We start from the raw sequence: 14,830 nt of genomic DNA on the forward strand, positions 1-14,830 counted from the left end.
GAGTGAGTTCCCTGTAACCCCAGGTACCCATGGTGCTCTGTCAGAAGAGTTCCAGAGTCCAATGTGCACAGGAAACCCTATAACCCACATCCTCCTTGCAGAGATTCACCATGCCCATTAGCGTAATAAAGAAACTGAGAAGTCTCCTCTTGGAAATATCAAACCTTATTTAATTACTGTTTCTCAGCATCCTTCAAATTTATTTGACTATAAAATTTCAGATTCACTCCCTAGAAGGACTTGAAATGCTTTCAATGAAATCCCCTTACAAATACTAAGAATTCTGATTAAAAGGAGTCAGTGATGGAAAGTGGCCAAGAAATTTAAACAATCATGATTCAGCATGGGCTTGAGTTATTATATGTCAATGAAGTTAGTGGAATTAAATTTAAATAGGATTTTGTATCCATTCATAAACAATAATTTTATCTTCAGACCTTCTAAGTACATCTCAGTCTAAGTTTTTAGAAGTCAGATATTGAGATCGTTCACACTTCCCCTTACATTACAATCAGGCCATGGGTTGATTGGGTCGGAGCAGTTAGGTAAAGGGAGGAAGAGAGAGAAAGAAAACAGAATTTTTAAAAAGAAACAGGTGCCATCTTAGATGCTCATCTTTACTCTGCAGCTACTGCTTGACTTGCTTTTTAAGCAGAAATTAGTCCTCAGGCATTTTGGTAAGAGTTGATACATGAACACTCATCCCTGCTTTTTACAAGTCCTTTTTTGATTTCTTGGCTTGGTATTGAGGTTGAGGGCAGCTGAAACTGAGGGCAGCTGCCCTCAGACACTTCATCCTAGAAATACTTTCTCTTGGAAAAAAAATTAATTATCCCACGGTCTTAGCTTTTAATTTATAAAATACATGAGGAGCAGAAATAACAGATTTAACTTCAGTGTGATATAGGGGCAATGAGTGAGTTATGTGAAAGGCACTCACTTTACACGTGCAAGAGATTAGGGCTGTAGCTGCTACAGATCAAGAGATATGCATTCAGTGTGGAGTGTTCAGTGTTATATAGCATACAGAGGAGACTTCAGCCACAACTAGCAGGATGGAGCAGAGGCTAGCTGCCAGAGTTCCCATCTGCAACAGCAGGAACTTCCTCACTTGTAGGTTTAGATGGTCCTGTAGCCCAAACTTCTAGTCTAGTAGGTATGTCATGACATTCACTGGCCAGTCCAGGATTAGGTCAGAAAAGCTGTGACAAGGCACTCATCTTTAGGTGCAGGGCAGCCCTGTTATGTGTCCTTCTACACTGGCCAGAATTTTGGTAGTTTTCCAGCAGCCAAATGAACTCACGGTTATTTATTCCAACCTCCAACCATTGTTTTTGAGGCCCATTACTGTTTGCAACTTTGAAATTCTACCTCTTTTCTAGTTTGCCAAACATTACTCCTGTTCATCCCAAGTCTGTCTTTTGAAGGTGGGAATCAACACAAATCCCCTTTCCATTCCTCATTACTGGCCAGATGGTTGCATGGCACAAAGGTCAGTATCACCGGTGTCTTCAAAATACTTGCCTCCCTCTGCCTTGTATTATGAGGATTTGCCTCCTTCAGAAGGCCAAAGCATCCCAGTTCAGAAGAAGGCCTGGAGGAGCCCAACTCCAGGGATAACACTCTTGGTAAATTCATCACTAGAAATTTTTTTTCCCTAAAACGTAAAGCATTACTAATGAGGTAAAAATATTCCAAATCCAATATGGGAAATGTTGGAAAAATATATAGAACTTGATAGAATTCAAACCATGTCCCAACCAACAGTCTTCCCAACAGCATCTACAAAGGCAACACAGTACAGCAGGGAGCAGCTTAGATTCTGAATCCAGTTCCTCCTCTTACAAGATGTAGTACTTCGGACCAATGCCTTAACATCTCTGGGTCTCAGTTTCCTCATCTGTAAAATAGGGTAATTTTGTGGGAATTAAATGTTAGCACTTGAAATGCTATTAGCACTCTGTCTGATAATTTATAAGCACCAAATAAGTGTTAGCTGTGGAAGACAGTGAATTTCAGTAGAGCAGAAATCATTATAAATCTTAAGGGCTTCTTTTATTATTTCATTTTGATGATCTGGTGTTTGTTGATATGAACTCACAGGTAAACACCAGTCGGGGGCATGGTGCCCCAGGAGACTTAGATCCACATTTTGCTGTATAAGTTCATTTCATGATCACAACAGATTGTTGGTAAAGAGTAAAACAGTGGTAAAATATTTGTCAGTGTTTCTCAACAATCAAGTTGAAGTAATAATGGTCTAATGCTCAGGATCCTGAGTAGATTCAAAGACATGTATCCAAGAGGTCTGTATACCAATTCTTGGAATTCTCTGTTATTCCCTACATGGTAAAATGTGTCTTCAATGACTCATTATGTCCTGAATCCACATCACGTGCAGTGTGTACAGTGACAAAGGAGACACTGAACACAAGCTTGTTAGCACACAAATGAAGAAGTAAGTTAGGATCTGGGGTCAAGATTTAGACAGATCAAATAACTTAAAGTTGAAAAACTGTATGACCTTTACCCCTATTTCCTAAGTACAGCACAAATAAATAATGAATGTTTAAGCCACACTTAGGTCTGGAACGTGCAGTGAGCATGCAGTGTAAAATGTGAACCTTCCTTTGAGATATTTCCCCCTAAAATCACCTAGTGGTTTTAAGGGATATATCTCCTATTGCTAAAGTTCTACCCATTACACAGAAGGTTTCAGAGTCCCTAAGCTTTGCTGAAGATTGGTTCTACCTCTGCCTTATGCTTTTTGGACTAACAGGTTTCCTTAGGTTCTGTTTGCTGGTAAGAAGCTTTTTTTTTTTTAAATTGTCTTTAAAGTAATTTAGGTTTGAAAACTATTTTCTCTGCACACAATAGCTTAATTCTATCTGGTTGTTTCAACAACAAAGCAATACATTCTTTTAGATAATGTTTGTTAGTGCTTTCTTTTTACTTGGTGCTGGAATTTTTGTGTGATTTCTTGAAAGTTGGTGACATTGAGCAAAAGAATCCTGGCACAAGAATCAGGGACTCTGGGCCTGGACCTGGCTCCTCTTGCCCTGTGATCTTGGCAGTGGGATAGGCAGAGTCTTTCCACAGTGCCTGACCCAATAGTAGGTAGTCAGTTCCATTTGCCCAATGACTGAATGAATGACCACTCAGATCTCCAGTGCCCACAGATGTGTATTGTGGGGTCATATCCACTTTCCTAAGTGCTGGATGCTAAAGTGATGTACAAAAGTGAAAACGATGATTATTGTTGTTAGAAGTTGCACTGCTGTCTATATATTTCAAAAGTAGGTTACCTAGCTAAAGAATAGTGACAAAGAACAAAAAAATGTATAGCCAGACAGATCGTGGTCCCAGTACTGATTCTGCCATTTACCAGGTTGGTGATCTTTGTTAGTTATTTAACCTCTGATGAGTCTCAATTTTCACACCAATAAATGGGAACAGAAAAATATTTACCCATAAAACTGAGACACAGATTAACTAAAATAATGCATGTAAATCACTTAGTCCAGTTCCCGGCACAGGAATTATATTTAATTGTTGTCATTGTTGCTACAACTATACTATCATTTAAAATTATGACAATGTCATATACTTTAAATGTATCACATACACACACAAAAAAACAATGATAAACAGCTTGCTTAATTCTGATAAATTCTTCCGCCAAGTAAATAACTGTAAAATGCTAACTGTTTTTGATATGTCAGTATGGAACAAAAAAATCTTAATTGTTGATTTGAACATGCCAATAAATTTTGGAATCCATATTTTAGTGTAAAACGTCACTCACCACAATGAAAACTTTAGCAAAGAGCATCGTAATGACTTATCTTTAGCATGTTATCAAATAATGAAAAAACAATAAATCCATATTTTCCCACTCAACGTATTAGGAAATATCATAAGTCTGTGTGATGACTTTACAATATGGATACTGTAATCAGAAGAGGTCCACAGTTCATGCATGGCCTTCTGTGTGACTTTTTGGATAAAACTCATAAATTCCCATCCTGCTTTAAAATATTATAACAAGAAATAATTCAGGAAAATTAATAAAAGCACCTGACTGTCATCTGAAAAAAAAAAAAGAAAAACCCAAAGAAATAGTCCAGGAAAGTCAAAATGCTTAAGGCTGAATTGTTTGAAATAGAAACAAAATGATAATAATACAAATAGTAATGAGAACAGCTACAAATTAGAAAATCATAAATTCAAACATGATCTGATTAACAGACAACACTAACAGTGCCAGGATTGAATGATTATTTGAACAGAGTGGCTTTCCTCTTTTAGAGTTCAGGAGTTTATTCACCGATATTTTCATCATGAATCAACGTTTTGCAAAATTAAAACTAAAAAAAAAACACAAGTTGGCTTCTGAAAATAAGCTTTCGAACTCAAGATTTTTTCTTCCTGTCTTTCAAAAGGGTCTTTTAGAGATTGCCCAGCCGTCACCACCACATGTTTTCTAATTCTATGTTATTACTTTGGCCTGCCATTAGTTTCCCCTTCTCCATAACAAGCAAGGAAATGGTACAGGTAATATCTGGAACTAAAGTAGAATGTCGGGTTCATTCTAGGAAAGGGACCAAAAGTAATTGAAAAGCACCTTTCAACAGCAACTCACAGAAAGTGTTGCCTTCAGGTGATCACAGGGAAGCCCCACAGTTACCCAAAATCTCGGTCGTGGACTGACCGTTCCTTGGACACCCCAAGGAGGGAGGAGAGCCCATCAACTGACCAATTTGAAGACAGAGTCCCTGAAATTCAAGTTCATTTTCTTTTGGATGGAGCAAAAGTCATGTGCATAATGTTCCACAGTTTCAGATAGAAAATTATCTGACAATGTCTGGTGGACTGGGCGTAGAATACCAACTCAAACATTAGAACAGCATGGATCTTCTTCTAGTAGAAGGAGTTATAATAGCAATAGGGATCGTTAATTGCATCCTTTGCTCATGTCGGCTCAAAGACCTATACCCTTGCCTTATTAAGTCCTAACTACAATTCTGTATTATGATCTCCACTTTACAGATGAGGGAACAGTCCCACGAAGTGAACTAGTTTGTTCAAAGATATGCAGGTCTTAATGCAAAGCTGATATTCGAACCAGTGTGACTCCAAAACCCTTACACTTAAACCCTCCTGAGAGGGTTAGAGAACCAAATAACCCCTCCTCACTTTGAGCAAAGAAAACATCTACAAAACATTAACCATAAGACTTATAGAATTGATGACCTTCACCTCTTCCTCACTAAATGAGTCTTCAATGTCTGCATCAAAGTTATTTGCAGAGGAGCCTACATCATTTCCAAGTCCAACTCACCCTTCCTCTGCTTTTGATAATTATAGAAGCAAAAGCAGGCTAAAATTTCCATCCTTCAAAGCTTTGAAGGGGAACAGAGTTTATACTGGAAAGAAGCTGTTCTACTCAAAGCTGCTCTGGGATTAAAGGGTAGGGGAATGGCTCTGGCCTCGAGACTTAGAGGTTGGTTATTTATGAGAACTAAACAGCAGACACACCTGCTCCCCCATGAAATTCCACATCTGTGAGTCACAGGAACTCTGCTAGGGGAGAGGAAAGGTAGCAAAGAAGAAAGACAATCATCTGAATTTGCCTCCTCCTGAAATGATTTTTACCTGCAACATGCACTGTGGAGAATTTTATATGGTTCCACTCAGAATTCACAAAACTTTAACACACAGTCACGGGTCCTTTCAGGAAGAATGACATAGAATTGAGAATCAACAGGCCTAGAGATTGAAAACACATATTGCCCTTTATATTTGCCCTATGAATCTGCGTATATTCTAGTGCTTTCTCTACGGAGTTTTGTGATTGACAATGGTAGTCTGCTGTTTGTATTGTGGGTTTTGTCTCTAATTTAAGTTTTCTCTAAAACAGTTTTAATATATCATGTGAAATTACTGATCCAGATACAATTAAGAATTTTTTTTCAGCATGCCATGCCTGTTTTTGCCACTTCACCAACTTGTGACAGAATTAGTTCTCACACTATATTATGATTATCTCTTAAATTTTGCAATAAATTGACCAGGACAAGGATTAACATACCTATCAGTAACTTGCACTGAAATTGAAGTGATTCTAGAACTCTTGTTGACTAAACACTCAGTATGCATCTATCCATTTGTCCCCAATATCTTCAGTTGATGCCTCAATATACACTCTCCCTGTTTCTCTGCTCAGCTCTCTACATGGAGAGGCTGACTTTTCGTGAGCTGATCCAATGGGCTCCACGGCCCTTGGCTTTCAGTGAAGATCAGCCAATGGGAAAGACAGCGGAAAAGTAAGGTCTGGGTATTTACTGCTTGACCTCCCTCCCTGCTGAGTCCATTGGGGTTGGTTGCCTGGCATCGCTCTCACAAAGGCCACTGTTCCCATCAGGGTGCCTTCCCTCTACAGTCCTCCTCTAAGACTTCTGGTAACTGTTTCTGCTCTCGTCCCATCCTAGGAGTCATGAAAGAAGGCTCCCCTGCTTTTCCACGTTCTGCATTATCTCCAGTTTTTCCAGAAAGCCCCACCTACAACATTAGAAATATTATAACATTAATTAAACTCTCCTCAAATGATGCACTTTGTGCATATTGTCTCTTTCCACTGAGGATAAGAAAAGGATGAATAGGGCTTGATTCCTGCTAGTGTAACATGTCATCAAATATGTACTCAGGAGGGTCCCGCATCGGGTCTAATACCCTGCTGCCACCATCTTGGAATTCCTGATAACTCTTAAACAAGTGGCCCCACATTTCCATTTTACTTTGGGCTCCATGAATTACTTAGCTGCTCCTGCAAATGTGGTACAGATGTTGGCTACAAATGAAATTCCAGTAACAATAACAATAACAGCCATTTCGAGAGGTCTCACTAGGTTCCAAATACTCTTCTTAAAATTGTATGTGATTAACTCATTTAATCCTCTCAGTACCCAAGGAGGAAGATGGCATTATTATCATCAGCCTTTCTTAAGCAAGGAATGAGAGACACATTTGCCCAAATTACAAATTTGTAATTTGCCCAAGGTCACCCTGCAAGAAAGTGTAGGCTATGGAATCCTAATCCAGGCAGGCTGGCTTCTTCTATGCTACACTGCAATTAGGTTTCATTTATAATTAAATCTTAAAGCCGTTTGAGCAGTAATATGCCATGGACTCAGAATTCTGAAAATAGACTGCCTCTCCCTCTATAGGAAGGCTAATAGCAAAGTTTCACTGAGGACAGGAAATCTGTGTACAACAAATAATATTGAATTTCTCATATCAGGACAGCATAGCTGAAGGGGTCTGTAAATGTTAATAAATCTTTTGATGTTGACATGTTTCATAGGCCTGCATAAAATCTAAGTGAGATTTGCATCTAACCTCTTTAAACTATTTTCTTTATTGCAAACAACTTCAAGAAAGCTGTTAAACCACAAGAACAATAAAATTGTTATTTACTTCCAAAAAGAAGTTAAATAAACACAATATGTAAGAGATAATGTAATTAGATGTATTTATTTCTAAAATGCAGGGTTGTTTTTGTAAGGCAAGCCCCAAGACTCCATTGTTTATGAAAAGTAAAATGAAAAGACACATCGTCGTAAAGGCAGGGATCTTCATCATCTTAGAAATTATAAGATAATTATAAAATAATTAAACCTTTGTTTCATTTCTATATCGATCAAACAATTTAACATTACACAAGGTCTGGGTTTCTACGTTTTGTATAATGTGTATGTAATTCACTGCCTTCCAAGTGTAGATATGTACTTTCTTTGGTTATGAAGGTTTGTTGTTATTTCCCTTTCTCCCAACACCACTAAAGAACCTTCTTACAAATCTACAAATGACTTTTTTTTGCTCATTTTAAACATTGTACACTTTAATAGATTTTCTTTCTACCTTATTAGATTATCATTTTATCACAGCCATTTAGATAAGACTCGTACAAACCTGGGGTTACTACTTGGTTACGTAGATTCTTGTAAACATCTCCAAAAAAGGCAGGTGAATACTCCCACTATGATTTTTATCACACTGTCATAATTTTAAGCTCCATGACTGGATCTTAAACATTCCCGTTAGACATCAACATCACAACAGCTTCCTTCTCCCCCCAAATAAATGAACCAGTTGTCAGGGCTGACTGGTGTATTTTAAAGGATATCTTAGCCAAGGGTATTATTTTAAGAGATGAGCAAATGGGGAAACCCCACAGCCCAGGCAATAAAATATGAACTGAAGGTGCAAAGAAGCACTCATAAATATTCCCTAGAACAAGGGATGCATTGTTTTCCTCCCACCCTTTCAGTGGCTCCTCTGATCTCAGCCCCTCTCTGCATCAGGGAAGCCTCTTCCTTTAACCTATGGATTTTTCAAGCTGAGTTACCACATTATTTATGACTGTAAATGTGAGTAGCCCGTCTGTGTGCTCCTTGTACACACACACTGAGAGCGCCCCCTCTCTTTGCCCCGCTTCGGTGTTTCAGTCTGGAAGGATGAAAGGATTTCCCCCTGGAGCCGATGTGGCTGGGGATGTGGTACTAGCAGCAGTGTCACGATGAGGTAGACAGAGGGTTTCCCCGCAGCCTCCACCTGCGAGGCCCAGAGACGGCCCCTAACACTCATTCCATTCGTTTTCCTCCTTTCCAGGGCTTTAAAAAATACTTATTCTCTCTCCATCTCATCCTCATTGTTCTCTGTCTCCAACCGTTACTCTTGATCTCTTTATGCTCTCTCAACATCTCTCTTCAACTTAAAAAAGGAAATCCTCATTTCTTTACAGACGTGCCATGAGTATTCCATAAAAATTCTATTAGCCAATGGGTTTTATAAACCAAAAACGGATCGCATTTTTGATGAGCGTTATTTTTGTTCAGTGGTGCGTTTTTCCCTTTTTTTTTTAACTTGCCCTTGAATTTCCCCTTTTAAATTTTAATACTGTTATAAAATAGGAATGGCAAAAGCAATTAAATTCAGTCCATGGGATCCTCGGGGAGAGGTGAGGAGGCGAAGATGAAAGGGATGGTAGAGAAACAGTTAAAGGGGATGCAACAGCCAGAGAGGTTCTGATGCCCTGGGGAGCTTTTCTCCTGATGGGTGGAGGCTGCAATGGGCCCATCATAACCTTTTCCTTCTCAACAGAGAGAAAACAGGAGACTGTACCTCAATGATGGAGCTGTGACGAATTGATTTTCAGCTCATCTAAGCCTTCAGCCACGAAGAAACAAGGACCAAAGGCAGACCCCAGGAAGGGTGGGGGCAGTCAGGAGAGGGATGCCAAGAAAGCCTGAAGTTGGAGAGGCCCTAGAACTACAGAAGAAAGGCCAACAAATGGGAGGGGCAGGAGGTGGGGAGGAGAGAGGTGATATTGCAAAAATGGAAGAGTGAAAGGGAAGGAGCTGGAGATGGTGGGTGAGCAGCCCCAAGCCCTTCTACAGTGTGTTTTCATACCTTCTTCTCTCCAGCCATGACTTCTGATTAAACTTCTAAAACTAGCGATTTGTGAGTGACCATTCAAACGTGCAAAAAACTTCTAATTAAACTATGATTATAACTATCTCTGCAGCCATGCTCATCAATCAGCAAGGACATAGCTTTAGAGATGAACAAGAATCCCCCTGGGGTGCGTTCATGAATGCCAAGGGTTGATGAAGAAGAGAGAAAAAGGTCTCCACCCTCAGTAACTTCTTTTCTCTTCAAAAGTGAAAAGTTGTAAAGAATGATTGTTTTACCCAGTATTACCTTTTCTTATTCCAGGCATAATCCATGAATATGTACTGTAATGGTTTTATATCATCTTTCCTTCCATCCCATCCCTCTTTCCTCAAAAAAAAATTTTGTGTGTGTGTTTATAGGTGCGTTTATGTTACACAAGTGTTAATAACCCTGTTGGAAAGACTACATAGATAGGCATCTTTAGGTAGATCTGTGTATAAATTCCTCTCCACTGGGCACTTGAGTCAGCCAAAACCAACAATAAATATCAAAGATGTCTTTCAAAGCTGTCAACTGAGGGCATAAGCATTTTTTTTTTCTTCCAATACCAAGGGCGTTTAATGATTTGGGGAAGTAGGGGAGAAGGGTTTAAGCATTTTTTTCTATTTCATACCTTAACATGTTAAATATGTTGTCATAAAACATGAAAAAATGTAAGCATCACATTTTTATGCTTGAGAATGAATATACATTCTTGAACTGTATCTGAGTATTTGACTCCAAGCCAACTGATCAAAGCCCATTAATAAACCCGAAGTTCTTTATCAGGGAAATACATGTAGACAAAGAAAAATACAAAAGTGAATTTCCTATGTTGACTGATTTTTGTAATTTCCTCTAAAACATCTACAATGTTATGTCATTTTAATTTTATGATCACCAAGTAATCAAATTGGTTTCTAACTAAAAGATCTTAGAAATACACTACTTGTGTATGTAAGCTAGAGATATGCTTAAATATTGCAAACAACTTACCTAATCATTCTTTTCATTTGCAAAGGTATTTGATATATAAACTAACACTTAACATTTTTGAAAAAGAAAAAATTTACCAGAAAGATATTTTTGTTACTAACTAAATAGTGTGGAATTGACTAAGCAAAATTCCACTGATATTCATTAGTTTTAGGGAGAAAGCAGAGAAGTCAATCTGTAAAAGCTATAGACTATGAGACTGACAAAAGTTGGCCTAAGAATAATGAATAAAATAAGGCGGAAAGTTTCTCTTCACACAATTAATAATTAATATTTGTTTCTTCAAAGTGAACAAATCACTAAAATAATTTAAAGGTCAGAATAATGTGTTTGGTTTTAGTTGTTTACATTGGCCTTGAGGCAATTTATTCACATTTTATTTTTTCTTCTAGTAAATTCTACTCTACTTTTTGCTTATGAACATAAAACTAATCTCGTCTGAAATTTTAAAAAATAGATATTTTGTTAAATTTGATTCAGAGTTTGAATTAAATTTAATTGTTCTTGGTGAGCAAAACTTATGTTGGAAAAAATGTCTTTCTGAATGACAAGATAATTGTAGAAAATCCATTATTTGACTTGAAAATGACACAGGCAGGCATTAATAACAAGGATGCTACTAGATCCATTTTATATAATTCAACTTGTTATGGGAAATGTCAACAGATTCTTTTCACATTTTTAAATATCAGGTGACTTCCTCAATACAAATCCCTTGCCTCTTGCTAATTTGATCATTTGCCCTCAATCTCCACTATATACATATCTTTTAAGATACTAAAAAAATAGAATAAAATCCTCTTGAGTCTTATAGAAAGTGAAAAAAGTTTCAGATAATATTGGTTAATGAATTTTACAGTAAGAAGCACTGAAATTCTTAACACTGTTAATAATGATATTACTCTCTTACCCTTTCTAAGTATACTTTGACCTATTTTATTATGGAAGAAATACAGAAGTTAAAGCATTTTACTAAGTAGTGATTGACTATAAGCTTTGGACATATTAGGAGGCATGGTCTAAAGATAATAAAATAAAACTGTGGTTCAATTTTCCTCAGAGACTACTAGGAAAAACTCACTTAGTATCACAATCAATTTGTCAGTAATTTCATGTGAGACATTTCATTTGGAATTACTAAATAAGGAGAAAAAAATACGGTCTATTATTGAAGATGAATCACTACTCAGCAAGTTAAGCATGATAAGAATAAATAAATAAAAATTTTCTGAAGCTTATATCCAGTATTGTTTCTCTAGTGTAAAATGAATAATTATATTTCATGGTATAGTTAATAAACTGCTTTGTTATTATAATCCAAACAAATAAGCAAAAGTCTACTGATTTAAAAATATAAGTATTCTTTAACGATAAAAATGTTCCTAAAAGTCCTTGAATAAAACTGTTTATTATTGGTTTTGGCTTTCTTATTCTATGTAGATTTATAGAGAACAATGGTGCACGGGTTCAAAAATCATGCTTCATTCCTTTCTGAAAAAACAAATACACTCTCTTGTGAATGATCAAAGTATTCAATTTTAATATATTATTAGAAAAGATTCATGACTGAGCTATTGTTTTATAAAGTACGAAACATAACACATTCTTTCCTGTCAGGTTTTAGATGACCTGAACTGATTTTTTCAGTGATTTATTTTATGAATATGTAAATCATGCTAAATTGCATTTTTTCTATGAAAGTATTAAAACTAACTTAAATTATTGAATAAGCTTGAGAAATTGCTACAAATTCAAACATACCATGCGTCACATTTGCATGCCACTCATGAAGAAAAAGCAATCAAACTAATTTAGAATTAAGATATATCTTAATGGCTTAAAAGTTCCAAAGGAACCTTTTAATTACATGTAGAAGAAAAGGCCCCCAGGACACCCGATTAAGGCAACCAATGATGACTTACTAAAACTTATAATGAGAGCTTTGTCTCCTGTAACGTGAAACATATGATTTATTAGGCACCTTATCCTTCCTGCTAGGATTGCTCAGAGCAAATGAGCAGGGCATATTAAGCAACACATATTATAAAAGCATCATGTGTTATTAAGATTTGTTGCTATCTGACTTTTCAAAGAATATTTTTTGAGATATTATTTGAGGAAGTTTTAAATTAAGTGTGCAATAAAACATGTCAATTTTAAGTCCAAGCAGATTGCACTTTTAAAATCAACTTTTAAAAGTTCTAACATTAAAATTGATTAAATTTATTGATTAAGTTTTGTCTTCAAAAATAAATACACTCTATGTGGTTTTTTTTGAATGTTTAAAGACAGTAAATTTTCACCTTCAGTCACTACCAAAAAATTTAAAGAAAATTACAGTCCCCATAAAATCATTTTAAAGTGGTGACTCTTTAATATTATTGCAAGATGAAATACTGGGCACTAACTTATCATTTGATATTGTCAATATCAATTTTTTAGGTATTGTCAGTATCAGCACTAAAACATAATTTTTTAAATTATTCGCTAACCATACAGCTAATTAAAGAATTTTTCAATTGAAATTTTTTTATCTTAAATGACAAGGAAAGTTTTGTATAGGTAAAGCATCATAGAATGTTTTACATTTATCTTGCCTCTGAAAAAAATCAAGTAAGTATAATATATTTTAATCATTACAGTTAAAAAAATGTTAGATTGAAACTTCTTTTCCAAAATATTTTTCACAGAATTTCAGAATCTATCCCTGAAAGTCTTTGATAGTAATCTTTTACAATATTATTTGAACTTAATTAATTTCACATCAATATTTTCACAGTAGTTTCCTCACTAAAATGAGAGTTCTTAAGTGGCATATAAATTACACTTACATGTCTTTTAAATTACTAACCAAAAAAATGGTCCAGAATCTGGCTTTTACTTTTCCATCTGTAAATACTTACATCATCATCATCATTATTATTATTATGATTATTATTTTGCCCATAGCTTAGCTATCCTCATAAATTCTCCTTTTTTTAAACTATTGCCTGTTTATTCATACATTTAAGCAAAGTTGAAATTTTAACAAGATGTGAAAAGACCCAAATTTACCCAAACCATGTGTTTAATTTTAGCTTTTTATATTAAAATATATATATATATATATATACATATGACTTTGTTGCCTAAGGCAAAATCTTATTTTATGTCAATGAAAGAAAGGAAACAGAAGCTGGAGAGAAGAGTTATAGAAAATGACTTTATATAAACATGACCACCTACCAGGCAGCTACTTTACCATTAGGAAAACGTCCACTTTGCAATAACATAGATTAACAAATAAACGAACAACATACCTAAATTGACAAAGCTCATGACCATGTCAGCATCATTCAGAAAGTTGGCATCATGTAGGCTGGCTAGAGGAGGACTCTGGGTGGTCAAGGGAGTCGTTCGAGACAACTGGATGCGGCGAGGGTACCCATTGGGAGAGGCTGGGGAGCCCTTCCTGGCTCCCCTGGTCTCTGCTGCCAGGGATGCCCTCACAGAGTACTCCGGCTCCTCGGGGTTCTCCTCACTGGCCATGGCGTTGTACAGGTCCAGCATAAAGAGAGGTGCAGAGGAAGCTTGTTTTCCAGGTGAAAATGGTCTGGGTCTGTGAGGCAAACCCAAGATAGAAAGAATTTCCCTCTGTATTTCCCGTCTTTCGTGGTTCCGTAGTCTTCTATAAATAAAACTGGAGTGAACATGATTGTCTCCCAAACTTCCTTTCGCAGAACCCACTAGAACCCAGCAGCTCCAGAGGAAACCCACAATACCCCTAAGTAAAAATACAGTCAGATGCATTTTTGTCCAAAAGCAAAAGTTGATATTTTTTAGTCGTTCTTGTCCTCTTACCAAAAAAAAAAAAAAAAAAAAAAAATCTAAGTTCTTAGGAGGTATATTTCCCCAGTAGCTGAAAAACAAATTTACCTATTCTTCATGACAGTGACATTTCTGAACACACATCCTCATTGATTTTCCTACCCTATTTTCAATATATTGGAATATGTCAAGAGTAGTTATTTCTGAGAAAGCTGAAACTCAGATTTCCAGTTATCCACAGTTGTTAAGAGTTTTTGCTGCATGGATGGAGCAGAAGACGGCTAATATTATTTGATCAGATGACCTATGCATTCCTATATCAATATATGATAATCAGGCCTTTGGTATTTGAATGAACGGAAGTTGATCTTCTAATAAACTGTAGTTCCCAAAGTGATCTTCACTTGCTCTTGAGTTCTTCTCAACCCTTGAGCTCTTTCCAAGACAAATCCTGATTTCTGAATCACAGATCTATGCTGATCTGCACCTTGGTGTTGGAATATATATTTGTCCGGCAGCTTGGTGATAACTT

The 14,830-nt window shown here is 36.4% G+C and overlaps 1 protein-coding gene across 1 annotated transcript in view; it reads right to left on the reverse strand.

Moving 5' to 3' along the window:
- BMP5 (bone morphogenetic protein 5) overlaps positions 1–14,339 on the reverse strand; it is a 116,428-nt gene extending 102,089 nt beyond the window's left edge. The window contains exon 1 of the mRNA XM_059938996.1: positions 13,791–14,339. Within this exon, the coding sequence (XP_059794979.1) occupies positions 13,791–14,280 (490 nt within the window). The 5' untranslated portion in view covers positions 14,281–14,339. The remainder of the gene's footprint in view (positions 1–13,790) is intronic.
- Between the last annotated feature and the right edge of the window lie 491 nt (positions 14,340–14,830).

Source organism: Balaenoptera ricei, chromosome 11, assembly GCF_028023285.1.
Source record: "Balaenoptera ricei isolate mBalRic1 chromosome 11, mBalRic1.hap2, whole genome shotgun sequence".
NCBI lineage: Eukaryota > Metazoa > Chordata > Mammalia > Artiodactyla > Balaenopteridae > Balaenoptera > Balaenoptera ricei.